The following is a 26,969-nucleotide window of genomic DNA, read 5'->3' on the forward strand; positions in this document are numbered from 1 at the left end:
TTGTATGTAACGAAGCACATATGGATGCAGCATAAAGTCTACTTATGTCTGTGGAACATAAGTCACTGCTGTCAGTGTTCGGAAATTGCACCTAGATCAGTAAACATGTTTTGTAAAGACAACGTCCAATAAAGCTGCAAATACTGGAATGGTATTAACAGGAAACAAGGAAGCATTGGCTGGGTGGAATGAGGCTATGAGCAACCTGATCCAGCAGGAGCTGTCCCTGCTTAAGGCAGCGGGGCTGGAACTGGATGATCTTTCAGGTCCCAGGCCATTCTGTGATTCTATGATTCAGGTACTTCTAATCCTCCTGATGGATGACTGCACAGATGGTCTTGGACAGGTGAATTTTATCATTTTGGTTATCACAGAGCCATCCGGCACATGGGATGGCTGTGTAGAACTCATCTTAATCATGTGTTTATAGACATACTGCCTTGGACAAACACAGTGCTATACTTGAATGAGTTTCTTTAAAAATTCTTCATAAAACATGGACTGCACCTACCTTGACGAGGTAGAAATGCATCAGTCTCTACAATAAATATATATTTTTTTAAACACAGGCAAGTTTAAAAAATATTTCCATCTGTAAATTCAGAATTTTGTATGTCTGGGATATACACGTTTTAAAGATACACTTATGCTTCTTTTATTACATGCCCTGTGCACGTGAGTGTTAGAATATTCAAACATATCAGTATACTTTGCTTTACACTTATATTTGCATAGGATAAATGCATTTAAGAGCTAACCCCACAGAACCATAAGGATGTTAACTTGCAGGATCCAAAACCTATTGTGTGTGTTCACAAAAGCAGACTCTGATAATCAGTCAAAACCTCCACGGGCAACAAAAATAGCAAGCAGACTGCACACACATTAGTGTGTGAAGCCTGGGGGGGCGGAGTTGTGCTTTGGGGTTGTTTTTTTTTAGAATATCAGATGATAAATGTTATGTTAGTCTTTACTCTTCAAGTCTAATTTTTTTGCAAGTTACTCACAAATTAAGCATATCCATTTTCAGTGGAAATACCTTTAATACGAATTTTTTTTGTAAATTCTAATGGTTTTGTTCACATAGATAGAAATGTCAAAACAGCAAATGTCAAAATAATTGGAAAAGGGTTCATTTTTCCTAGAAAATAAAGTCAATTGGCAGAGTCAGGTATAGTTAATACATTAACTATATTATTAACTATAACAGATTATCCTAGGTGGGAGAGGTGCAATTACACTAGAACTTCCAAGCAACTTCACGTCTCCTTCCTATTAGTGGATTAGCTAGCCCTACGTATTAATTATCTCAGTTAGTGATAAATGAAAAACCCCATGCTTCTGGAATCAGAGCAAATTATTCTTAAAACACCGGCATCAAGATTACAGTCACTGTTTGCACTTTGCATGTGGACTACAGATCACTGAGAGTTTCCTGTTGCACTGCAGCAAAAGGAAATATAATACAAATAAGTTTAAATTGCTGCAAATACAGCAAGATACTTCGGCAATCTCATAAAAATTTCATACTGGAACTTGTTACAGTGAGTTCAATTTGATCTTTTAATGTAATACAGTACATTTTTATAAACTTAACATCATTGAAGAAGAGCATGCCAACTGAATGTTAGCAATTTATCTTTTATACATAATTATACTCTACTGTAGCTACTGTACGCAGACCTCAAAATGTTAGTACATAAAATATTCATTTTCTTTATATGAGATGAGAATTAACTTAGAAGAGGTTTGAATATAAGAATGAAAAATTTGCTGTGCCTATTTCTCAAGAAATAATGAATTACACATTATAACCCAAGAAATCAACATTTAAATTGCAAAACTATAGTTTAAGTTTACATTAAACATTATGATCAGTAATGTGCATCAATATTCAATGAAGCTTAACTTAACCATGTTTATGCACATAAAGCCTCAAGAGTGTGCAGCTGTTTCAGCATCAATTTTTCTTTTTTTTTTGTATAAAATGGACTTAAAGGTACATCTTCCATAAATGTTTTCAGTGCAATTCTGTCAAAAGAGGAAAATATAAAGCTAGCTTTCAATCATTTAATACCATAAAAAACTCCAACAACCTGCACTTGCACTGCTGAAGCATAAGTAAGCCAGTTCCATTGTGCCAACTATTTCAAAGTCAATTCATATCAACCATAATTGCCTTCTTAGGCAGCATTTCCCCCATATCTATAGGTACAAATGTTGAAAAGCTGAATACTGGTGGGGGGAGTTAGGCTGAGGCAGAATAATCTGTTTATAATACCTTTTCCCATCAGTAATAGCAAAAAAAAATGCACAATGAAAAAATTCTAGAAGTTTCTTTACCAGTGATCTTATAGTTTGGAAATCACTAAATCTGAGCTTTAGTATTATCCTTTCCTCTAATCTTCACAGGCCACCTTGCAACTATCACTTGTTTATTGATGGATTATGTGAAAATGCTCCATTATTCAACGAGATAAAATTCTCCTAAGTAAAAAAATTGGGGTTTTTTTTCACACATTGTCAACTGTAGGGAACCAGAGGGAGAACAGCACCTCGACTTGTAATATGTGTTTGGCTAAGCATAGTGGAGTAACGTATACATTTTGGTTCAAGACACAGTTTGTAAACTGTAAAACTGCATACAGGATACTGCTTTAAGTATTTTGTTTCTATTCTTTTGCAGATTATAAAAAAAAAATCAAAAACAAAATAAAAAACACAAAACAAAAAAGAAAAGAAACCAAAAAACACACCTCTCTATGGTAGCACAAAATAAAAATGGAGCTTCATTCAAATCTTGAATACTTTGACTGCAATAATCAACAGCTGGTTAATTCAACAAAAACTTAGCTCTTCATACCAAAAAAATTTGGCTCAAACCCCAAAAAAACCCAGAAAAGTACAATAAACTCTCAATAAAAGGTTCTCTCATGAGGCAACCTACCATACACTACTGCTAGATACGAGTTTCCGAAAAAACATTACATCCCATTTTCAGCACATTTTTCATAAACATGCAACTTCACTATAAAATACAAAACACTTGGCTCTCAAGAACAGCTTTATAAAGACACACTGCATCAATAAAATTTTTCTTTGCGATTAACTTTACATTGTAATAAGAACTGTATTTCACTAATGTTTATATATCAGATTTCATATTATATTGTAGTAATAATTTGCTCTTTGTGAACATCATGTTCAGGAGGAAATATCTATACACATTAACATACTAGACTATTAAAAACTCAGTTACAGAATTTTATTGATACAGTAGATTAATAAAAACTGATAGGGGAAGATAAAACAGGTAGGGTGTTCAGTACATTATTTAATAACACATTTTAAAATTAAAATATTTAAATCCTTTTTGAATTCTCAATGCCACTCTAAGTCCAGAAATGTCTGGCGTCAATACTGAGGTGTAAAACAAGTCAAACAACTTCTTTCACAATTTGCATCTCTTGTATTATTCTATCAAACATTGTTCAACTGTAAAAGAAACTAATTTAGCACCTTTGATGATAGGTAGGTGCCTAAAAGTAAACACTAGGTTAGGTTCACGAAGAAAAAGACCATATTTCTTTTCTTCTTCTCAATAAACAGTGGCAAAAGAAAGTGGCACTCTTTGTTCAACTGATTTTTTTCACAGTTAAATGTCAATAAGAGTACAAATACGAACACTGACAGATATTGCTTGAGATCAATTTTCAACAAACTCTGTTCCTTTTTAAATCGATCCAATAAACAGTGGGGTACTGTCAGTTTAAAGCCGCAGATAAAAGCTATACAAGCACTTTAGAAGTCAGAAACATTAAAAAAAGAACTATGTACAGTTTTCTTCTTTAGTTCATATGTCTACAAAGCCAGCGCACATTACACTTCACAAAAATCCACAGTTAATGATATCAACATGTGTGTGGCTAAAGCTTGTGACCTAGGGACTGCAAATGCAGGGGCAGTAAAAGTAAAATACGTTTTCTCTTTTTTTTCAGCAACCCCATTTGTGCACTAACAGCTTCATTCAGTCTCAAGCTTTAAATTAAAAGCATTCTTCAAAGCTTTCACCTGGAAGGCTGATAGCTACATGCTCACTCATCGCCTTTCCCTTTTAGAAGTTCTGCGACGGACCTGTTTGGAGAAAAAGTATTTAAAATGTTTCTACAAAAAAAAGTTTGAAAAATCCATAAATAAATATACTTTATAATGGGAAAGAGTGCTTACTCTCACAATAATGTCTGAGTAGCTCTATATAGTGTCCTTCATTACTCATCACAGGAAAAAGTGTTGGTCAACGACCAGGACATAACTTTCTTTGACATTACTGAGCTTTTGTCCTTCAGTACTCAAAAATAATCTAGTTTCCCTTTTTTCAGAGTTTTCACACACACAGATGCTCCAATTCTCAGGTGCGTTCAAAAGTGTAAAGGCATTCACATTCATATTTTTAGTATTTCTACTGATATTTACTAACATATTTGTATGGAATAAATATAAAACTATTTTAACATATTTGCTTATGCTGGTGAGAGGAAACAAATGGTTTAGGATTCTGCTCCAGGATTCTGTACTTATTTTCCAGTACCAGTCATTTTGTGTTCCTGTTTTGTAGAAAGAAACATTATTCACTCTCATAATCTAGCTGAGAAGAATGGGCATGAGTTCCCTGGAAAGTTAATTCCCATGAGACACTACATATTTCAGGCAGACAGATAAAAGCTACACAGAACACAAATTTAAGATCCTTGATAAAACCTGACATTTCCTAAGAAATGCAGATTGTCTGAGAAACTACAACACAACACCACTACCCAACATTGGCAGTTGATCACCTCATTCACTGTAAAGGAAGAAAGTTAAGTTCTAAGAACAGGAGAAGTTATTCTCTGAACATCGGTACACAAAGGACACTACGAAGATTCACAAAGAAAATTTCAGGCACTTCTCTTACATTGATTGTGGAAACTTCCTCTTCTTCCATTGCTTCCTCCTGGGGAATGTCATCGCTTACAGGTGAATTACTCTGAAATACATCCATCTCTTCACTGGATTCATTCTCTTTACTGGCTGCTTGTTTGGAACGTCCTGCACGGCTACAATCAGAAGAAAAATAAAGATCAATTTCACTGTATATGGGTCTGCACATATATAAATCGTATGAGAGCAAATATTCTACTTTACAAGAACAGCAGCTTTAAAATTTCATGTCATAACACTTCTACCTCATATACCTATCTAGTTCATTCATACATGGAACAGAAGTGGAACTAGGAGGCTGGACAACAGTTTTTGAAAACCAGGTTCTTCCAGAGTAGAGGGCTGGGCATTCAAAGTTGAACAAACTTTTCATTTATAGTCATGACAGATACTCTCTTCAGTGCCAGAACAGAAGCCAAAGAAAGCTGACAACAGTAAGCAGTGAACAGGAAAGGCCAGACAGCCAGAGACTAAATACTTCGGGTTTGTTGTGGTTTTTTCTTTCTTTCCCCTTCTATTCAATTCCATGAATAGAGGTACTTTACTTCCACAGGAGTTTATTCACAACAAAATTTGAATACTACCTCTATATTTTTACAGATCTAGAACAACCTATATTGCTATTTATGAAATTAACACTATAATGAACATAAATGCAAGTCTTCCAAGCTAGCTCATGCTAAGAGCTAGGGATAATCAGGATAACAATACCCCAAATCAGGATAATCAAGAAAAATCAGTCAATTAAATCTTAAATTGTCTTCGTTAATCATAGAAGCTGAACCACAAGGATACAGCACCCATTTGCTTAAAACAAGAACTAGTCCCCTCAGTGCCTTAAATACAAAAAAACCCAACTAGATCTGTATCCAGAGCTAAGCAGCCGCACTCACGTTACCATTTGGGGTCGAGTCATTAGCACAGTTCAGAAACAAATCACTGAACCATCCCACTTGCTGCACTTTGGTTTGATTCATGAAGCTGTCTTGGTGCACCTAATCTGGGTGACTTTTAATTTAAACCAAAACCTGAGACTCTGTTCTAGGCAGACAAACACACATAATTCAATCATCAGTAGGGACACAAGATGCAACACGCCCGTCCTCTGACAGTGTCAAACTACACATCGTGGGAATTTTCAGTTCTCAGAACTACGCTAGATATAAAGTTTCATCTATACAATATAAAACTGCATTCAGTAATTATAGTACAGTGGAGGTTTCAACACAAATCAACCAACATGACAACCTTTGAGAAATAATTCAAATTAGCTCAACTCAAGCTGCGACTGAATTAAAAAGAAAACAGAAGAACTATGCACAAGCTAGGTTCATCTTTTTGCATATTACAGAAATAAGACAGTTCACATGTGCTAATTGGTAACCCAATTAGCTATCAGAAATAGGTTACATACTACTACCTCACAAGTAAAATCCAAAATTCTTATGCCAAATCCATCCCCAAGGAAACCCAGAAAACTTTGAGCATTTGGATTAAAAATATTCTATCTTGTGGAACACAGTGCTGCTCAGTCCTTCCATTTAAAACTGCTGCAGATGTGTATGTAGAAAAGGGAAAAAGGTCTTAATAGAAACCGCCTGTAAGACTGAGAAATTACTGCAGTCTCACCTTTTTCTTGCAGATTTGGAAAAATGACAGTCAAAATTTGGGTGGTCTGATCACAAACAGTAAGTAATAAATAATAATAATAAATAGTTGGGGTTTTTTATGAGATCTGGAATAGACCAAGTAACTCTGAAACAAATTACTTGGGGTCCTCGTGCCAGGAACAATGTATATATACATGAAGGACAACTATGCCTGTTATTGATCATGCATACTGACAGAGTTCACTTTCTGTTTAAAACAGGGTAAAATAAAAACACTGAGAAGTGAACCAGAAGCTACTTAAGCATTTATTAGACGGCATCTCTGACAAACGCCACACAGCGCATGACCCAACAACAACTTGCTGGCATGTGTTCTCTGCATGAGCATCACAGCTTCCAACTCTCATTCCAGTGCACACATAGCAGTGACTTCTGTGGTACCAAATACAGTGTTCAAACCTATGTTTCTCGTTACAGAGTAAAGGAGCAGGAGAGGTCTGACTTGACACAGAGAAACAGAACGCTGGAAAGGTTGGGATACAGTGCACAGAAAATGCCAGACCATGCGATCCGGTGTGAAACTAGAATTTGAGTTGAGGGTACAAGCTTGTTCAGGCAAAGATCTCTAGTATGGAAGATCTCCAGGGACAGGCAAATAGGCACATTAAAATGCCACAGGAAGATCAACATGATGCTACATTAGCCCAGAAACTAGGAAAAAAGAGAATACAAAATGCCAGACTGAAGATGTGCCTAAGTAACGTCCTAAGGAATTTATCTCCAGGTTCCATAAAAGTACCTTGTAAACCTGTTCCATGACTTGCAGTTTGATACTGGTGGCCAAAGAAGTTCTGTCCAACTTGTACACCTCTGCTTCATATACATTGCATAAACATGTACAGAAAAAGTAACAATACCTATAGTTTCCTAGACTAGGCACAAGGAAACAAAGTAGTCACAGAGTTTACCTTTATTTTGGAGCTTAATACATCTCAGAATTTTTCAAGAGCTGCTCTCCTTCACAGACTGTAGCACATTTTATTAATTTGCAAATGATACAAGTGGATAATAAAAAGGCCACAAATTAGAAAGTAAGTGAGTATTAATTTAAGGAGAATCAGAATAAACTTAAATTCTCCACAATACTGTTTCACCACAGCAACAACTTGATTCTTCCTCCCTACCCAATCGAATGGGAGCACTTTTCACTCCCTGAAGTCCTAATAAAGCCCCATCTTCAATGCACTCATGTACTTTATTGACTTTTCTCCTAGAAGAGCAAAGCTACATACATGCTACCTGAGCACATTAAACTTACTTGTAGCCTCTTGCTCTGGTTTGAGATGTTCTAGGAGAAGCAGCTAGGGAAAACATTTTAGAAATCATAATGGCAATCTACTTTCTTAACTGTCAATTAAGGTATTCTGAACGATTTTCACTAAGTGATTGTTTGGGGGCACAGAGATATATTATTAATTTTCACTAAATACAAATTTAGAAAATATTCCCCACTTACACTTTTTTTGGCTGTGATGGTGGTGTTTTTGATCGCCTTCCTCGTCTTTTCTGGGGCGTAGACTGGGCTGATTCAACTGTACTAGTTTCAGATGGTTCTGCTCTGTTTTGAGGAAGACCCAAATTGCAGAGTATCAAATTATAACTGATGTCCAAGGATAAAAGAGATGCAGCTTACAAGAAGAAAGACTTACCTCTGCTGTGTTCTTTTCGGTGTCCTATTTTGCCTGCCTTTCGGTTTTTGTTCAATGTTTTCAGTTTGCCTTTCTTCCTCCTCCTCCTCCTCTTCTGCTGCAGCTGCTGGTGGTTGTTTTTTTTTGCTCCTTTTTGATGATTTTGCCACTGGTTCTTCCTTTGGTGTCGCCCCATTATTTGTTTTGGGAGGGCGTCCTCTTCTCCCTTTCTTTGGTGGACTGTTCTGTTCATCCTCACTTTCTATTACGTCTTCTTTTAGCCTTTTTTCCTCTTGCCATTGTGTTTCATCAGATTCCGAAACAACTGCAGGTCTCTTCTTTCCTCGCTGACTACCTCTAAGTTTCTGCTCTTGACCCAGTTTATTCAGGTCATCTATGTTTAATTTCTCTTCTGAATCTGTTATAGCCGCTTTCTTCCTTCCTCTAGGCTTCTCCATCTCTGACTGAAAAGGTAAGATTACATCTTTAAATTAAAAAATTAAACTGCCATTTTAAACTGTCACATACACAAAAGATAAACTTCCCCCAGCAAGACAAAGAGTCTTCAGGTTATACAAGCTGTCTACTAAGATTGTCTACCATGTCCATTCCAAAAGCCTTTGCAAAAGTATAAACACATACATACTGGTAAAGAGCCAGACAAGAGAAAGACTATTTCAAAGGTGAGCGGTTAAAACACTGAAACGTGTAAGGTCTTCCTAATTTGTATCCTCATCTGTGCCCAACACAACTGCCTAGGAACATCCATAACTGCCTTTTTACCCATAGGGAAATCAAAGATACAGAGAATGGGAATCGTTATCTTGTGGCTTGAGATCTGTTCTGAACTGCAGGGTGCCTCATTCCCATGACGTCAGTGGCAAGACACTAATACAGAAGATGGCAGGCAGCCCAAACTTAAAATTTTAGAAGGAAGCAGAGGAACCAGCAGTAGTTGCCAAAGCCCTGCTGTCAGAGCTGCACTAAGACTCAACATTTGCTCTGCACAGGAAAAATACCCACCCAACACTTAAAAGAATCAAATAATAGTTTGGGTCTAGAGGGATCTCTTAAGACTACCTCATTCCAAACACCCTGTTATGCGCAGGGACTCTTTCCACTGGATCAGGTTGCTCCAAGCCTCATCCCACCTGGCCTTGAACACCTCCAGGCAAGGTGCATCCACAACTTCTCTGGGCAACCTGAGCCAGTGCCTTCCCATACTCACAGGAAGTTATTTCTTCCTAATATCAAATCTAAATCTGACCTTTAAAACCATTGCCCCTTGTCCCAAGACTACAGGCCCTGGTAAAAAGTCTCTCTTTTTTTATAAGCCCCCTTCATATACTGAGAGACTGCAATAAAGTCTCCCTGCAGCCTTCTCTTCTCTAGACTGAACAACACCAGTTCTCTCAGCCTTTCTCCACAGGGGAGGTGCTCCAACCCTCTGAACATTTTTGTGGCTCCTCCTTTAGACCTGCTCCAACAGGTCCATCTCTGGAGGACTCCAGGTGGGGTCTCAGAGCAGAGCAGAGGGGGAGAATCACCTCCCTTGACCTGCTGGCCACACTTCTTTTGATGCAGCCCAAGATACGACTGGCTTTCTGGGCTGCGAGCACACATTGCTGGCTCATATCCAGCTTTTCATCCACCAGTGTCCCCTAGTTCCTATCCTTTGGGCTGATCTCAATCCCTTCCATCCTCCAGCTTGTATTGATAATGCTCAGACCCCGGGGCAGGACCTTGCACTTGGCCTTGTTGAACCTCATGAGGTTCACACAGGCACTCCTCAAGCCTGTGAAGATCCCTCTGGATGCCATCCGGTTCCTCTAGTGTATCAAGAATTTTCTGTATCATAAGCTTGCAGAACAGAAACTATTCCTTCATCTCTCCATGTTGGAGCTGTCTAAAGTGCACAGTAAAGAGCCATAAAGAGTGCAAAAATTTCAACAGACAGCTATTGAGGCAGAGGGATTGGCCAAACCCACCCCAACCCCTGGGGAAAAAAAAAAAAACCAGCCATCTATTATTTCATGGGGACCATGACCATTTAATAGTGGACCACGATAGCCTGAAAGTCCACATATTTGTGGTATTTCACAGTCTCATACCAATGTTTGTTTCAAACTAACACTACTGTATTTCAACACATACAACCACTCATTTATTAGTATCCACCACACTGCAATTTAATCTACATAATGACAGTTATACCACTTAAAACAAGATTGAATGTTTGGTTTTCCTTCCCATCTCCCTTGTGACATAAGTCAGCTCATAAATTTACGTCTCCACTTTATCCATAAACCCTGGTCAGGAAAAGAAAGAAAAGCTAGAAAGGATATGAGGAAAAACAGGTAAAATTCAAAAATAAATACAAATGTCCTCAAAAGTACTCAAAATACTGAACAGTATTTGCTTTAGCAGTTAGCTTCGTCAGTTACCAATTCAACCTAATGCTTCTATTCTAAACACGAATTGCATGCCAGCAGCTGTTCAGATGCTCAAACTTTTACAGGTGAAGTGACTTATCAATACAGGAAACATAAGAACTGTGGGGTTTTTTTTTTGACAAGAGATTCCCATTTCTCTGGTGTTGTTATAAGCCAGTTTGCTTTCCCTACAAGATATCACAATGTAAGATGAGTATTTGCACTTCAAGTCAAAGAAAAACTCAGGACATTTTTACTACTCGGTAGCTTACATCCCATGCAATCTAGAAAAATGCAGCAGACTGTCAGAATAGGAGAACAGAGAAGTGTCAAGAGATAGTAAAAAAAATAAAGCAGCAGTGACATCAGATATAGGACATCCTGAATGTATTCTAGAAAATACCAACTGTAACCAATCTGATCTTGTTTATAATATTACTTTCTTATGCATATCCCAAATGCTACAAAATTTACAGATTGTTCTTTAATAACAGTTGGCAAAGAGACGAAAATTACTAGTGGTACCTGAAATTCTTATTATTTGAACTGCTCTAAGGATTACAATACAATTACAGTTTCTTTGGTGGATTCTTTTTCTATATTCTGATTCTTTCTTTATATTCAGATGCCAATACTGCTTGAGACAATATTTAGCCTGTTAATGAAATTATTAGCATGTTAAAACACTACATCTGACTGTGAATCCAAATCAGTTTGTGTCCCCTCTTTAGGAAGCTTTAGCATTAATCCATTAAGCAAGGACAAGGCTGACACTTTCAAAGACACTGGTTAGTGGTTGTTCACTAAAATCTCCAGGATAGACACGTGTTATTTCTCCTGAATGATCCTGACACTGCAAAAGAGCACAGCAATGACACCATTCTGCCAACCCCCTTGGGGTTCAATGTTCTCACAGAACAGTTCATTTACCTAATATCATAGGCAACGTGCTTGTTAATCAGTAAGACTATCTTACATCCTATGGGACTATGTAGGTCTGTAAGTATCAGTTAGCTAGATCACTTTGCCCTAAAAGCATATTATGCACACACAGCTTTAAAATCATGCTGTACCTTCTACCTGTGATACCTGACATTCAGAACCAAGCATTTTTCTGCCTTTACTGCAGCAGAAGTTGCATGCGAGGAAACAGAATTCAAATGACTATTCAGAGACCTCTTCCTTGAACTTCTAGAATTCCATGTCAAATAATGATGCCTTCTTGGTCTTCTAGATAACCAGAGAACAAACAGCTGCTATTCCTACCAGCTGTTCAAAGGAAAACATAGCTGGCTGGAAAAGGAAAACACCTTAGCACCAGGAACTGGATAGTACAAAAAGGGTGAGAATTATAATGCATCTACACTAATGAGGTATTATCATTTTGCTAGCTACAAGCAAGAAACCACGTACGATAAAGACTTTTACAACCTCAGATGGCAATCTGAAATTTCAGACTGGTTAAAACTGCTTCCCTCAAAGCTCCAATATAGTTGGTCATTCTCAGACCAACCCAACAGATTCTTCCAAAGCTGTATTTCAAGTAAACATCGAGAACAAATACAAAAAAAAAAAAAATCTCTACTGTTTTTTGAGAAACTGAAGTCCATGGAAGCTATCCAGCTTGAACAATGTCTCAAAAACTTCATCAAAAACTGCTGAGAAAGAGACAAATTGTAGATTATTCTCATCAACCTGGCTCTAGCAGAATCTACCCCATAAATATCACTAGCGTCCTGGTAATCTTGAAAGCTTACAGGAGCTGTCACTATAATCTAAAGATAATGCAATGCACACATAAAAACCAGAGAGAAACTGAACTTTTTTTCCACTACATTTTCATATCCAACTCTAAACACATTTCCCAGTAACTCACAATATCAACTCAGTTCCATGTTTCAGCATGTTTTCTTGAATGGTATCAAGTACCATCACATAAGTTTTTGGTTTTAAGCGATGACAAAGTGACACATCTGCAATGCAACCAAACAGGCTCACCCTTACAAGATCAGAGTCGTCCCTTTTGTCAGTTTTCTTCCCTGGTAAGGGCGAAGTCAGCGTGAATTCTTCATTTTCACTGTGGTCCATTTCAGTACTGTCAAGCCTAGAATGAATAAATATTTATTCTCATTATTATAATACAGTGAGCAATTATTTAAAAATATATGTATTTAGAGCAACAATCTTCAGAAGAAATCTGTTTCTAAACCATGAACAATCTGGTAAAACAAACTTCTCAGTCTGACCACAATGGCCACTACATATCACAAACCAGAACATCTATGTCTCAGGACAAAGGTGTCAATCACAGCCAAGTTCAACTTTCTTTTTTTCAGTGGGAAAGACAAGCAGCTTCTTCAAACAGAGGGACCTTACTAAATTACAAGAGATCTGCGTGTTTGTATACATTTGCATACATTTTCATATATGAGTCAAAGATCCCCACAGACAGATCAGCCAAAGCACATGCACTTTCCCATAGTGAGGCTTATACACAGGAGCCAATACGCAAAAGTAATTTTGTTTCATTTGCCCTGGAGTAGGTAGAGCAACATTTTTAACTAACAGTGCTCATTTTTTAGAGAAAAGAAATACTTTATGCACTGAGAACAGTGGCATTCAAACACACAATCTCCTAACTCCCCGGCCTGGGCACTGCATAAACTAAGACATTCTCACTCCTACAAGTCTAAAATAATTGTGATTCAATTGGACGGTCAGTTTTTATACATCATCTTAGCAGATGTATATATTGTATATATTCAGTCAGACTGAGTTAGAAATACCATGCATATTGAATCACTAGCCTCTTTTCAAGTGGACTTTTCTTCTTCTTTAGTGTCTCCACTCAAAACACTAAATCAGTTTAACTTAGGTGAGCTGGGGAGATTGTAAAGATGATGAAACAGGTTAGGCTGTGAGTGCAGCATTTTTTTTTAAACTAACTGGATGTAGAACAGTATTGGTCTCAGATTCATATTCATTTCACTGGGTATAGAGAAGAATTTGGATTCCACACTATCTTTAGCCAATAATGAATTTCTGTATATGAACCTCCATGACTTCAAAGAAATAAGCCCTTCTGTGGACTTACCAAGGAGACAAGATGTATTTCTAATTAAACACTGCACTACACTTAATAATAATATTTCATTATATATTAGATAGTCATAGAAGTACCAAATGAGAGTCTTATTTCCAAACAGAACTCTTCCTCACAGTCTTGAATTAATGTGAGAAAGTATGAATAGTGGAGGTTATGCAACCTCTAAATAACTGTGAAAATTATTATTGATAATGTGACTTTGAGTTAAAAAATGAACATAAGAAGATACAGTAACTCATGAATAACCTAAAAAATTGATATAAAAAATTTACAGTTTTTAAAGGTAGCTAACTAGAAGACGATTTCGCTATCATTACAATATATTCCACCCTCCATCGCAAAAGTAATCTGCAAAGTCCAGCAAAGTGCAGGACAAATTTATAGCAGAGGACGTCATATAAGATCATCACCGTGGTCTACCCATCCTCACTGCCTATGACATGTTGTTAAACATTACAGCGGGACACCTGGTTCCTAGGAAAGGCAGATCTAAGTATACACACACACAGACACACATATATGTGTGTATATATATGTATATAAAAAATAAACTAAACACAATGCTCTCCCTCCCTCCTACAGCCAAATCTGGATGTGATTTGAGCTTGTTGTTTCTTTTTTTTTAAAAAAAAAAAGCAAATTTCTTTCTGGGGTTAGAAAGCCAAATTCACAGTTTCAGTTATACTGATATGGTACTATAACTTTACTTCAAAATAAGATAACAGAATTCTGTTTCTCACTTAGAAACCGTTACAGAAATATTCAAAGTTTCCATTACAAATACTTGAAATATCAAAGCTCCTTTGTTGTCTACCAACCTCCCTTTGATCCTTCCTGGAGAGCTTGGATTTGAACTGCTGCTGGCATTGCTTACAGTTTCCATTCGTGAAGATTTGGATTGAGACTGCTTGCCTGCTGATGAAAGAGGCTTATTAACTGCTCCAAGAACATTGGCTGCTTTGGGCTGAAACCAAAAATATATTTCCTTTATTTTAAGCTACACATTCAGATACTGTTAGATACTTAGATACATTTAGATACTGTTAACACACACTATGCTTAAAATATTCACAGATCTCACTTTCTGCAATCAATATCTTAACACAAAGCTATAAACATTTTCATAGTAAAATTACAACATAGACAAGAAGGAACTTGACAAAGCTGCAATGAAATGGCTAGCTGCCTATGGGATTCTTCTCTCTACCCTTATATTCAGCCCTCTCACTAATAGCACTGGGTGCTCACCTGACCTTGCAGGATGCTACTTCAGAACTGTTTGTGCAGTTTACTTTCTACTGATCTAGCCACCTGAACCAGCTCACCATTTGGATTCGATAAGCATCTGTACTGGTAAAACAGAAATAGCAATAGCTCTTTCAGCAAAAAAGCCATTGAACTGGCTTAGCTGTAACAGCAAACCCCACTACTTTCAACTAATGAATGAATGAGAGCATCAAAAACCAAAGATTGTGGCAAAGAGTCTGATGCTTCATATACAGATATAAAACACTGCACATTTAATATGTGCCAAAATTTCCAGACACTGGTGAGCTTCAGGTTACTCATTTAAGTGGATTATCTTTCAGACATACCTCCAGTTCATACTATCTTTTGAGAGAGCTGAAAGAGTTCAGTTAATCCTGACAAGAAGACACTTTTATGCCAAACATCCACGTACAAAAATTGACCATTCCCAACATTTCTCATTATCTAGGATAAGCCACCTTCTATTTCAATATTAGATTCTAGTTACGTCTAAAGTCAGTGACAGCTCAAAAAAGAAAGTTCAACATGCACGTCATAGCAGCTTTGAGTGTTCCTTTTTCAGAGATATGCACCTTGGATGTGCTGGTTATACTTATAGCTGGAGGGAACTTTACACTTAAAGATTCACTCTGCGCCAAGTACAAGCAAAACAACATATCCTTTCCAAAAATAAGCTTTGGAGAGTAAAATCCAGCGTAAGAACTTGCATCTGTTAGTTTAGGATTTAATGTTAACGAATACATGAATACAGAGAACTCAAAAGCAGAGCGATGTTCAAATGCACACTGGACTGGACTTCCTGTTAAGGAAAGAATACCACCAACAGGGCCTGTACTAACACTTCCTCCCTTACCACAGAATCTCAAAGCCTTACTACCCTCAAATACCGTTCCCTGCTCATACCCATCCCATCAACATCCACTCAAACTAGTCTCCCATTCCCATAAACTAGACTCCCTAAACCAACTCTTATTCCACATTGCTCTCAATGACAAATCAACTAAAAATCTTTGGTGGTCAAATACACCTCTGTTGTTTGATACAAAACTTCAGGACAACAAAAAAGGAGCTAAAGTACCTGGCGCTAGAAATTGCAAATAGTATAAAAGCTACCTTAGGATTCAACAGAATTTCAAATTAGGATATTTGCGTGATATGGAGTTACTGTAGACAGCCCAGCAAAGGGCCACTAACATGAAGATGGCACTGGAGTATTTCTCATATGAAGAAAGTCCAAGAAAGTAGGGGCTTTGGACTAAATGCCCTCCTGAGATCCCGTCCATCCTCAAACATTCCATGATCTTTCATGATAGCATAACACAATGCCACTTGTCAAATACATTTAAATGTACTGTGACAATATTAAGTTTGCAACAAACTAGCAATAATGCTTTTTGTCAAAAACTGGATGAAAGCACTTAATCTTGATTACTGATCAGGAATTGGAAGACAAAACTTCCGTATCTTCATTACAAAGCAAATCTCTAATCCATGTAGTCCAAAATTCCAATCAATAAATGTTGGCTTTCAACTTCTAACCAAAAAGATGCCCTGTATGCATGCATTTTTTCCTAACTGGCATTCCTCCTCTACTAGTAAGTTACCAGTTCACAGCTAATACTTAATTTGCAAAGTTAAAGGTAATGAAGATGCTGTGCTTTTATTTCCTTTGCAAGGTAGCAAATGGATGTTCTCCTGTAATTTAGAACAGGACACATTAAATCCATATTAAAACCACAATTTGTCTTCTCTTTAACTGGATTTTAATTTCATTCTGAAGAGTACGTGGGCTTAGTTTTAGTGAAGAACTGGCATTCCTTACAATGCATACTTAAAAGAACAAATTAATATAACCAAAGAACAGCCAGCCATCTTCTAGGAGACTGTAAAATGGAATTCAGCTTTCCCAAGGATTTATGTGATTTTTAAAATAATTAATATTAGAATTTTCCATAGCTGTCACTTCATATGCAATATTGTAATCTTCTGCAGGAAAAAAAAGTTAACCATGTTGGAAACTTCTCAAATATTACACAAGGGGTTTTTTTGACTCTCTCTTTTTGAGGACAACAAGCTTTGCCTACTATTACCATCAACCCAGTAGAGACACAAAAAAAACCACACAAAAAAAATGAAAATGAAAACAAACCATCCAACCCAAAATCTCAAACACAGCATCAAAACCAAAACCCTCCAAGCCCCTACAACATACATACCTTTCCAGGAGTGAAAAAAGACTTCATTTCCGGAGGAAGGTAGTTTTTGGTGTTGCTGAAATTCTGTGAAGAAAGGTGGGGGAGCAGAAATCACAACAATAATCAATGAACAACAGATACACATTTTAAAGGTGGTACTGAAAGATTTTCTTTACACGATTCAAGCTTTAATCTGAACAGTACCCTGCAAGTGGGGTGAAACAGTGTGTGTACACATACATAACTATCTATGGAAATATATACATAAGTTTTCAATCACATTATAATAGGGAGAAGTCTGAAGTTACAAGAACTATTGAAAAGAACTCCCAAATTACAACTAACACTTTGCTCAAGAAAAATAAACGCCAAGTTGTACCTTGTCAGGTTGAGTAAAATATCTGGCTGGAAGTACAGGGTCTTTAGGGGATTCCAAACTGTATGTCGTACTCTTTGACATAATGATATTCATTGCTACATCACAGACTGTGTATAGTTTCTGTAGATGATAAAATTGTAAAAAACAAATAAATAACACTTCAGAGGTTCATTGCAAATCTTGACAAAGGACTATATCTTTCGAGCACAGAACTGAGAACTTGCAGCTTAAAAGCAATCATCTTAAACATTTAACATAAGCCTGCATCTGAAAAAGTATATTGCAGGGTACAAAAACACAGGAGCAAAAGACAAAACACCACAGGCCAAGCAGTCAGAGAGCTAGCTTTCATGATCTTTCCACACTTAAGAACAGTGTGTGCCATGGTTTCAAAGCTCAAACTAAAAATAAAGAATCTCACCACGCTCTAGAAGCGACAGATCTGTACATTATGTGATGCAAAACCCTCAAAAACAAGATCAGAGTTTGATATGTGCACTATACAGTATACACTGGAGACATTTAATGCATACATTTTTTCTTCCTATACTAAGCATACTCTTGCATTTTCAAAAGGGAATATTATACACCATAGCAGTGGAGGATTTAAACAGTAAAAATGACAAATTACATATATTTAAAGTTAGCATTTAATAATCTTATTGAGACAATAAGATTACTGAGAGAAATGGAAGGATTGCAAACCACTACAACTCCCTTGCAAATGTGCACAGGAAAATAACTATGATATAAAATGCAATAAATATAATAATTACATAAATTCTATTGAAAGACATTTTAAAGTTGGTGTAGAGAAAAAGCAACTTGGTTCCAGAAGCAGGCTAGAATTAAATGCAATTTCCAATCAAGAAGTATCACTTACTTCATTCATTTTTGGATCATCTGGTCCTTGAGCATCCTTAGTTTGTTTGATATTTTCAACCATTTTTCTGATAAATGCGTGACTGTTGTTTTCATTTTTAGCCATCAATATTTCCAGTATGAACCATAGGCACCTAAAGGAGAAATGCAATACTCCCCATGAATAAAAACACAAAACAATTCTTTAAAAAAAGCACATGTCTGGCAGGGGTTTACTCTAGTTTTTACTAGTCTTATGCATCTGAACCAGTCTAACTCTGGGAAAACAATTCTTTCGGAAAAAAGAAAGGAAGGTGGGATGAGCAGATGGTGAAGGGTCCTCTGTAAGGTATCACAGAGCACTGAAAAAGCACACATACTATTCCTCACAATATTTTACAGAAATAACTGTCAACGTTATGTGCACTGGGCAATGTATCACGGTATCACAATGAATTAAAATTTCACTTAAACTAGACTGTTTTAAACTTTGAAATAATGCTATTAAAAGCAGCCTTACTCTTTAATGTCCTTGAGTTGTTCAATGTCCTGGACTTTGACATAATCTGGGTCATGTGCTAGAAGATGGATAGTATAAGGAACAACATACTCTGGTAGAAGTGACAACAGTTTCTCTGAAAAGCAGAAGAAAGATGCATTAGACAACTATATATCAAGAAACATGCCCTTCAACTACAGAGTAAAGAGCAAAATTTAACATCAGCATACATTAAGATAAAGTACAAGCACATGTGGGGTGATCATTTCTTTACGATGTTATATTTCTTTATGATGTTGATGTGCAGATGTTCCATGCGTGCAAAACTTAAGATTTTAAGTATCTCTCACTCAGTGCTGCATAGTACCTAGCTACCTTGAGGATACAGCTACAGGCACCCCCCTACTCAAAATCTTTTCCTTGGTTCAAAGCCTGTATTTTTAAAAGACACTGAAAAACAAGGAAAAAGAAATCACAAAATCCATGTTAACTGCAAGATGTGAGACAAGCACAACTGCAGGATAAACTGCTATTTTTTCTTTGGACATTGCAGTGTACAGCCTTGCTCTCACCAGAACAGTAAGAAATGCCCTTGCAGAGGCTCCGCAACCAAATCGCCAGCATTCTCCAAACCCACAGCCTACCTAACCTGTTTAAGGAAGGGAAAGGAGGTAACATGAATGTTATTAACAAAGTAGTACTGGACAGAGTTTGAAAGGTTCTATCCCACTTGAACAGAGCAGCACAACTGAACTATGACATTCAAAGCACTCAAAACTTTTGCTAGCATCCTCTGAGACTTGAAAATAGTCCTAAGCAAGGACTGCAGGAGAAAGTCTTTCCTATGTCACGACACTCACATAGCCTATTTTCCTCAGGGATTCAAAAACCAAGGCTTGTGGCCAAAAGCCCTCACAGAGTTACTGTCACAAAATCAAAATCTTATGAAGTTATCAGAAGTCTGAACATCTGCAAATCATTATATGCAACAATATTATAAAAATATTTTAAAATACATTAGAACACTGATATTTTTATTTCTAATGTAGGTATTAATATGAGATGTGCTTGACTAATACTGTGCACATCAAATAAAATACATCATTATTGTAGATTTCACAAAACTAAATAAGTGGCATAAGTCAAGTCTTAACCTATGTCACAGAATCACTAGGTTGGAAAAGACCCACTGGATCATCGAGTCCAACCATTCCTATCAATCACTAAACCACGTCCCTCAGCACTTCATCCATCCACCCATCCCTTAAACCCCTCCAGGGATGGTGACTCAACCACCTCCCTGGGCAGCCTCTGCCAGTGCCCAACAACCCTTTCTGTGAAATACTTTTTTCTGATGTCAAGCCTGAACTTCCCCTGGTGGAGCTTGAGGCCATTTCCTCTTGTCCTGTCCCCTGTCACTTGGAAGAAGAGGCCAGCTCCCTGTTCTCCACAACCTCCTTTCAGGCAGTTGTAGAGAGCAATGAGGTCTCCCCTCAGCCTCCTCTTTTCAAGGCTAAACAACCCCAGTTTCCTCAACTGCTCCTCATAAGGCCTGTTCTCCAGCCCCTTCACCAGCTTCGTTGCTCTTCTCTGGACTCGCTCCAGAGCCTCAACATCCTTCTTGTGGTGAGGGGCCCAGAACTGAACACAGGATTCAAGGAGCGGTCTCACCAGTGCCGAGTACATGTGGAGAATAACCTCCCTGGACCTGCTGGTCACACCGTTTCTGATACAAGCCAAGATGCCATCGGGCTTCTTGGCCACCTGGGCACACTGCTGGCTCATGTTCAGTCGGCTGTCAACCAACACGCCCAGGTCCTTCTCCTCCAGGCAGCTTTCTAGCTCCTCTTCCCCTAGTCTGTAGCACTGCACAGGGTTGTTGTGCCCCAAGTGCAGGACCCAGCATTTGGCCTTGTTAAATCTCATGCTATTGGTCTCACCAGACCAATCAGCCTCAATCATTCTTAAGGGTTTACATAAATAGGGATAATGCACAGACTATATAAAATGTTTGGATCCACTCATAATAGAAAGGAAAACATGTGAAATTGAAGGCCTGCAGAAGACAGTGCTATCAAGTTCCAAGGATAAACTTAGACAGCCACTGCAGTGATACAGTTACTTAACAAGACTACACAGACTATAAGCCATCATAAAGTCTGAAAGAAACAAAAAGAAGACCCAATTTCTTTCTATTTAAATTTTATGTATGTAATTGAAATCCAGTGTACTCTGCAAAGCACTTTTTGATGTGTTTCAATTGACATTCCACTATAACTTGAAAAACATCCTTCACTCCAAGCACTGTCCTGCGTTTTAGCCAGCAGCTTTGCATAACTAATATAAAAATGAGGAAAATAAAGAATATAATTAAGATTGCAGAACTCTAGCAAAATCAGATTGCCTTAGATATGTGCCAGGCAAACCAATCCACTACTACTTGTATTAATTAGGAACTTCAATAGAATGCTCATAAAGAGCTCATGAACTCAGTGTTGCATTAACTTCCTGCTTTGTACAATTTCTAATATAGCTATAGTAATAAACCCAAATGGGTCTGGAAAATGAAGTGAACCAGATCCAGATAAAACAGGAAAAGGACAAATATTGACATACATTATAGCTAACCCCTGCCAAGAAAAAAAAAATCGAAACCCAAAAACCAGTATTTACATTCTTTCTTCATCTCTAATGAAGAAATTGGTGGGGTGGCCTTCCAGACCTGAACTACCAGCACTGGAAATTATGTTGTGTCAAACCCCTTCACAGACCAGGCTTTATGAGCATTTAAGAAAGAAACTTATTAAAAAAAAATAATCTTTACTCTTGCCTTCCTATGCAAGACAAGTCTCTCCCAGATGAAACTGGTAACAGATACACAATCAAGTCTCTTTTTGAGTGGCTCCCACTCTGAATAGTGTTTAGAGAACTTAACAGGCCTGAGTGTAACTTGTGCCAGCCTGTTAAAGGGCAACATGGAGGGAAGAAGCATTTTATGCTGGTACCAGCCCTTTGGAAGCATTCCTCTGCCAAGGTATACAGTTTACCATCTTTTCAACAAATGCTGAAATCTCCCAAAGTATCTGAAAGACACCCTCCTCACCTGTATCAAAGTTTTCAAGAAAACAGGTATGATGAAATCACACATTTGTAGACCCAGAAACATAACTGCATTAATCAAAGATGAAGATTCTCAGCTCTAGTTTTTTTGTGGAAGCTTTTCAAAAAAGGTACTATCATTAGTACTACTCTGAATTACCGCATGACCAGCAGGGAGAAAGACAGAGAGAGACGTACACATTTAAACAGTATGATTTTACTGGTACTGAATTTCACCTGTAATACTGCAAAAAATAAGGATATTTTTTAAGGTGCAAACAGTTCAAGACAATTTATTTGTTAAAAGCTCAGACGGGTAAATCTGAATTTCACAAGGTTAATCCCGCAATCTATATTTAATCCAGACTCCTCACAGATTATAGCACATATCAAATCAGTGGCATCACTCAAGGTTTAGATTTTAGATTTTCAGGGGCAAAAGAAAGAAAAAAAAATTAGGCATGCTTTGAGGTCCTATTGGGTTAAAAACAATCAGACACACCTAGGCTCCTCTTCATTTCTCCTTGAGATTTTTGACAGTAATGTTCAACCATCTGTCTTAATACAGGTAGGAAATGAGCAATTACTTTTAATTATATGAGAACTCTTGTATCTTCCTTCTACATAACTAAAATGAGTTTTTAACTTTCAAGAGGAATAGTCTTAGGATGACTTCAAGACATTTGCTCAATGTTCTTTTTTAAACGTTATCGAGGAGAGCGAAAAAATCCACTCCTCTCTTTTTCTCTTTTTAAGTCTAATTAACAATACACAAAAGGATTTCTCTGCAAATTTATTCTCTGATCAAAGCCTAAGGGGACTAGGGCTTACACAGACTGGCATGGCTAATATAAAGCTTGTGATTCATAAATCCATAAGGAAATCAGTTGTCTGACAGCATCTGTGAGATCAGATTCATAAAACAGGTCTAGCCTATCCTAAAATGCAATGGAAATATTCCCTTCATTCCACAAAGGCCAAATCATCAGTAATCTTACAAAGAAATAAAGCTTCCAAACACTCTTACTCAAAATGCTCATAACTCTTCATAAATATCTACCTTTTCCTATGACCACATACAAGCGTTGCCACTCTGTATGTGTGTAGCTTTGAGTAAGTCAAAAGGGAAAAGGACTGATTTTATAAAAGAAAAACAGCTAACATAGTAACTTACAAAGCTTTCCCATGATCAGACTGCTGTCATGGAGAAGAAAGAATTACATAAACTTGTCCTCAAGTGCCTACAAATACAGCTTTTTGCCAGCATAAGACAAGGTAAGAATCTACTTAATGTAGTATAATAGCACAAAGACAGTCAATTTAGTACAGCATTTCTGTCATTAAGGTTGGATATTATTAACTACTGAAGTAAAATTAATCATTGTCACTCCACTTACAACATGATGAACCATTAAGTTCAAACAGTGCCTTGAGAAACTATTTTACTTCCAATATACTTTGACATAAGCGTTTGCACAAATTTAACAAAACTGAAAGATCTCAGAAATGCCAGTTAAAAATCTCAAATGAAAATCTGGAATCTTATTTTCGGATTTCATTAGTTACTTTTAAGTGAAATTTACAGCCATTCTATGTACAAAACCAGAAAAACATCAATATTTTCACAGTCTACTCACACTTACATTTTAAATATATATAGCACTTATACCAAAAAGTGACTTCTATTCTCTTACCACTAACTGCTGCGTGTTGCTTCAGATATTCCCTTCTGACATTTATGTTCTTCACAAGGCACTGCCTAGCATGAGCTCTTCTCTCCTTCACTGGATCTTTTGCACACAGTGCACAAATAGCCATATATTCTAGTGGCAGTCGTAGTCTAGAAAGGCCTTTGTGAAGTTTCTGAGCAAATATTTGTCTCACTTGGTAGCATTCATCCTATGAAAAAAAGCAAAACCAAAACAGGTAACAGTAAACTTTCTAAAAGTAATAAAAAATATGAAATACAACATGGAAGCCTGAGTAAACATGCCAAAATCAATTTCAGACCTTGCCTCCACAGAAACACAGGAATCGTGAGAATGTTTTTTAACACCAATTCAGAGAAAATAAATTGAACTAATCAGTTGAAGCTTCCCTTAAAATCAGAAGAATTAAAGTTCAGAAACCATACAGGAATGTATCACGCAAGACCCAATGCCTAATTTAGCATAGTATTGAGGCATGGAGTTAATGACATTGTGTACAATAGGACCACTTGCTTTGTGGAGGCAAAGTAGAGAGATCTGCAGCCAAACAGTTTTTAGCCACCAGTAACAATCATGTTGATTTTACTACTGCAATTTTGCAAATTTTCATCAAGTCATTAATATCAGAAACTTAATAAAATTCAACAGAATGACCAGATAAGATAAGGTCAAATGCTTAAGAGTGTACCAAGAATTTCCATTACAGTATGAAGCATGACTGACCATGGAAGAGAATAACTCATGTCTAATAGTTGCCAAGGAGCATGAAGTAAAATAACATGAAGGTGTCAAATGTATACCTACAATTTATCAAGTAATGCATTTCCAGGAAGTATATGAACTTAAAATTCTCCATATGAAAATAACCCACATACTTTAAGACACCACACAATACAACACAAACCATTAAGTAACACAGGCCAAGGGCGGTTAAGAAAAGCACATGTATAGAACAGCCACAAGAAAACACACAGAAAAGCATATGGTAAACAAAGGCACCTAAACAGCATGACCTATTTAACCAGCCCACCCCCCCAAAAAAGGGTCAAGAGACCTTTGTTATTTGAGATTTGTATGTTGAGATTTGTTATCTCTAAATACAAAGGGAAAACATTAACAGGAATAAACAGTTATTTCAGTCAAATGACTGTTTTGAAACAAGAAAGAATTTAAGAAGGTTTTCAGCTATCAGCCATTAGGATCTGCAGAGACAAAACCCAGACACTGGTAACACCGACTCTGCTAAATTCACAAATGGCATGAAAAGAGATCATGTATTAGATAAAACAAGCTTCCCTTTCCTCCCACCCAAAAATTAAATCCAGAAGAAATTAATCAAGCCCTATTCTCCTTTCTGTACTTCAAGCCAAAGTCTTCCTCTATGAATTGAAACCCTGAAATGCCTGATGTAACCAGAGCTGAAGCAACCCAAGACCACAAACCCAAAATGCAATGCCTATTCAAGATCTAATGCGTCTTTATAAGCAAAACCCATCACGATTTCAGTAGAAATTACAAAGCCTACGAAACAGAAACACATAGGACCTCTATTTACAATTTCAAAGTTATTTCCTTTCTGCTACTTTGAGCTCACAGGCAGAAATTAAGGATGGAAAATCTACCAAGAAACTTCTCCCAAATATATTTAAAGGATGCCAAGTATCTTTGGAGGCCTCTGCATTCCAAGTATACTCTACCCAAGTATCAAGAAACCAAGGTCACTCTTGCCACCACAGTTCAATGTACTTTATATAATCTCATTTCAACTTTTAACAAATGTCATAAGGCAGCTGAGGTATTACTTAAAATCAATATTGAATTCCTTGGTTTACAAATATTCTAATATTTCACTCTTTTTAAGTTAGTATTTACCCACTGGCAGCCCATTAGGATTGATCTAATTCTCATTCAAAATTAGTTTTCAGGATTCTAGTGGGAAAATACATTCATGTCAACACTGAACACTTTGCACAGAAACAAACTGGTGGAAATACACACAACATACAGAACAAACAACATACATATTCATACAATTCGTTGATAACCCACAAGCCCAACCTAAATTTCCTTACATTTATGGCTAGCGCACACAGCTGGTACTGTTCTAAGGTGATGATTTCATGGTAACAAGGTTCTTGAGCCAACTTTACAATAGCATTCCCTGCAGCCAGTCTCAGCCGAGACATATCAGGTTTACTGAAAAAAAAGCACATGGATTATAAATTTTAAGTAGTAAAAAAATTTATAATTATTCAACTTAATTAAATCCCAATAAGTCTGTACTGCTAAAAAACAGGTCCTTTAAAAAAGAAGGAAAACTTTCCATGAACTTTGCCGCCCCCAGTCCCTCAAATCAACAGCAGAACTAACTTCAAAGCAAAAGCAGTTTCCATGTCACTACATTTTACAGTCTATTACCACATACCTATTACCTTGCCTTAACTTGGCAATTAAAATATTCCTTGGAACTTCCTACAGGTTCCACATAGGCGTGAAACATTTTTAGCTGTGCAATGTGTACCAGCAGAAACTGCTCCTCACAGACCTGGATGTTTAGTCTGCAAGACACTTCATTCAGCATGCCAATTTCTCCTTCAGCAAGGGGCTCCTTGCCAAAGAAGCAGCCCATTTCTAGTCCCCAAACATTTTTCTAACAATGATAGCTCAAAACCCATGCTGCAAGTCCACAAAAATTAAGATTAATTAGATATTATGACAGGCGACTTAAGTGAACTAAATTTTTAAGACAAGAGCAAAACTGAATTTTCAACATGCTGAAAGCATTGTTACTTGGTTGCACACCCAGACTGTGCTCCCACCTAGTGAAGTACATCGCTGATCTTCCTATCAAAAGATGAATGGGGTTTTCTACAACATACAACCATATTTACAAAGGTTATCGAATATCAAAAGCATCTTCATGAGTTTTGAAACTAATGTCCAGTTAATGTGTGTGTTTAGATTTCACTCGTTTTAGAAAATATATTTCAGTGAGGCATATCGCTTGTGCCTTTCCTCAGCATAAACACAAAAGAATGGAAGTCTTATGCATCTCTCGCTTAGAACACTAATGAAATCCATTCAGAAGTAGTAAATATAGCTTTTTTTTCTTTGATAACTTGGAACAGGAATCAATTCATAT

The 26,969-nt window shown here is 37.1% G+C and overlaps 1 protein-coding gene across 3 annotated transcripts in view; it reads right to left on the reverse strand.

Moving 5' to 3' along the window:
• Positions 1–1,049: 1,049 nt before the first annotated feature.
• The window catches only part of PDS5B (PDS5 cohesin associated factor B), an 81,846-nt gene continuing 55,926 nt past the window's right edge, over positions 1,050–26,969 (reverse strand). Inside the window, exons 23-34 of one of the 3 annotated variants that reach the window (XM_069882422.1) lie at positions 25,900–26,023; positions 23,813–24,017; positions 19,041–19,155; positions 18,543–18,675; positions 17,660–17,779; positions 17,302–17,364; positions 14,635–14,780; positions 12,715–12,814; positions 8,300–8,742; positions 8,107–8,208; positions 4,955–5,096; positions 1,050–4,134 (exon numbers count right to left, since the gene is read on the reverse strand). In XM_069882422.1, coding sequence (XP_069738523.1) covers positions 4,099–4,134; positions 4,955–5,096; positions 8,107–8,208; positions 8,300–8,742; positions 12,715–12,814; positions 14,635–14,780; positions 17,302–17,364; positions 17,660–17,779; positions 18,543–18,675; positions 19,041–19,155; positions 23,813–24,017; positions 25,900–26,023 — 1,729 coding nt within the window. In that variant the 3' untranslated portion in view covers positions 1,050–4,098. Of the gene's footprint in view, positions 4,135–4,954; positions 5,097–8,106; positions 8,209–8,299; positions 8,743–12,708; positions 12,815–14,634; positions 14,781–17,301; positions 17,365–17,659; positions 17,780–18,542; positions 18,676–19,040; positions 19,156–23,812; positions 24,018–25,899; positions 26,024–26,969 lie in introns of all 3 variants that reach the window. The other 2 variants (XM_069882412.1, XM_069882431.1) reach the window with 2 other exon arrangements.

Source organism: Phaenicophaeus curvirostris, chromosome 1, assembly GCF_032191515.1.
Source record: "Phaenicophaeus curvirostris isolate KB17595 chromosome 1, BPBGC_Pcur_1.0, whole genome shotgun sequence".
NCBI classification, from domain to species: Eukaryota; Metazoa; Chordata; class Aves; order Cuculiformes; family Cuculidae; genus Phaenicophaeus; species Phaenicophaeus curvirostris.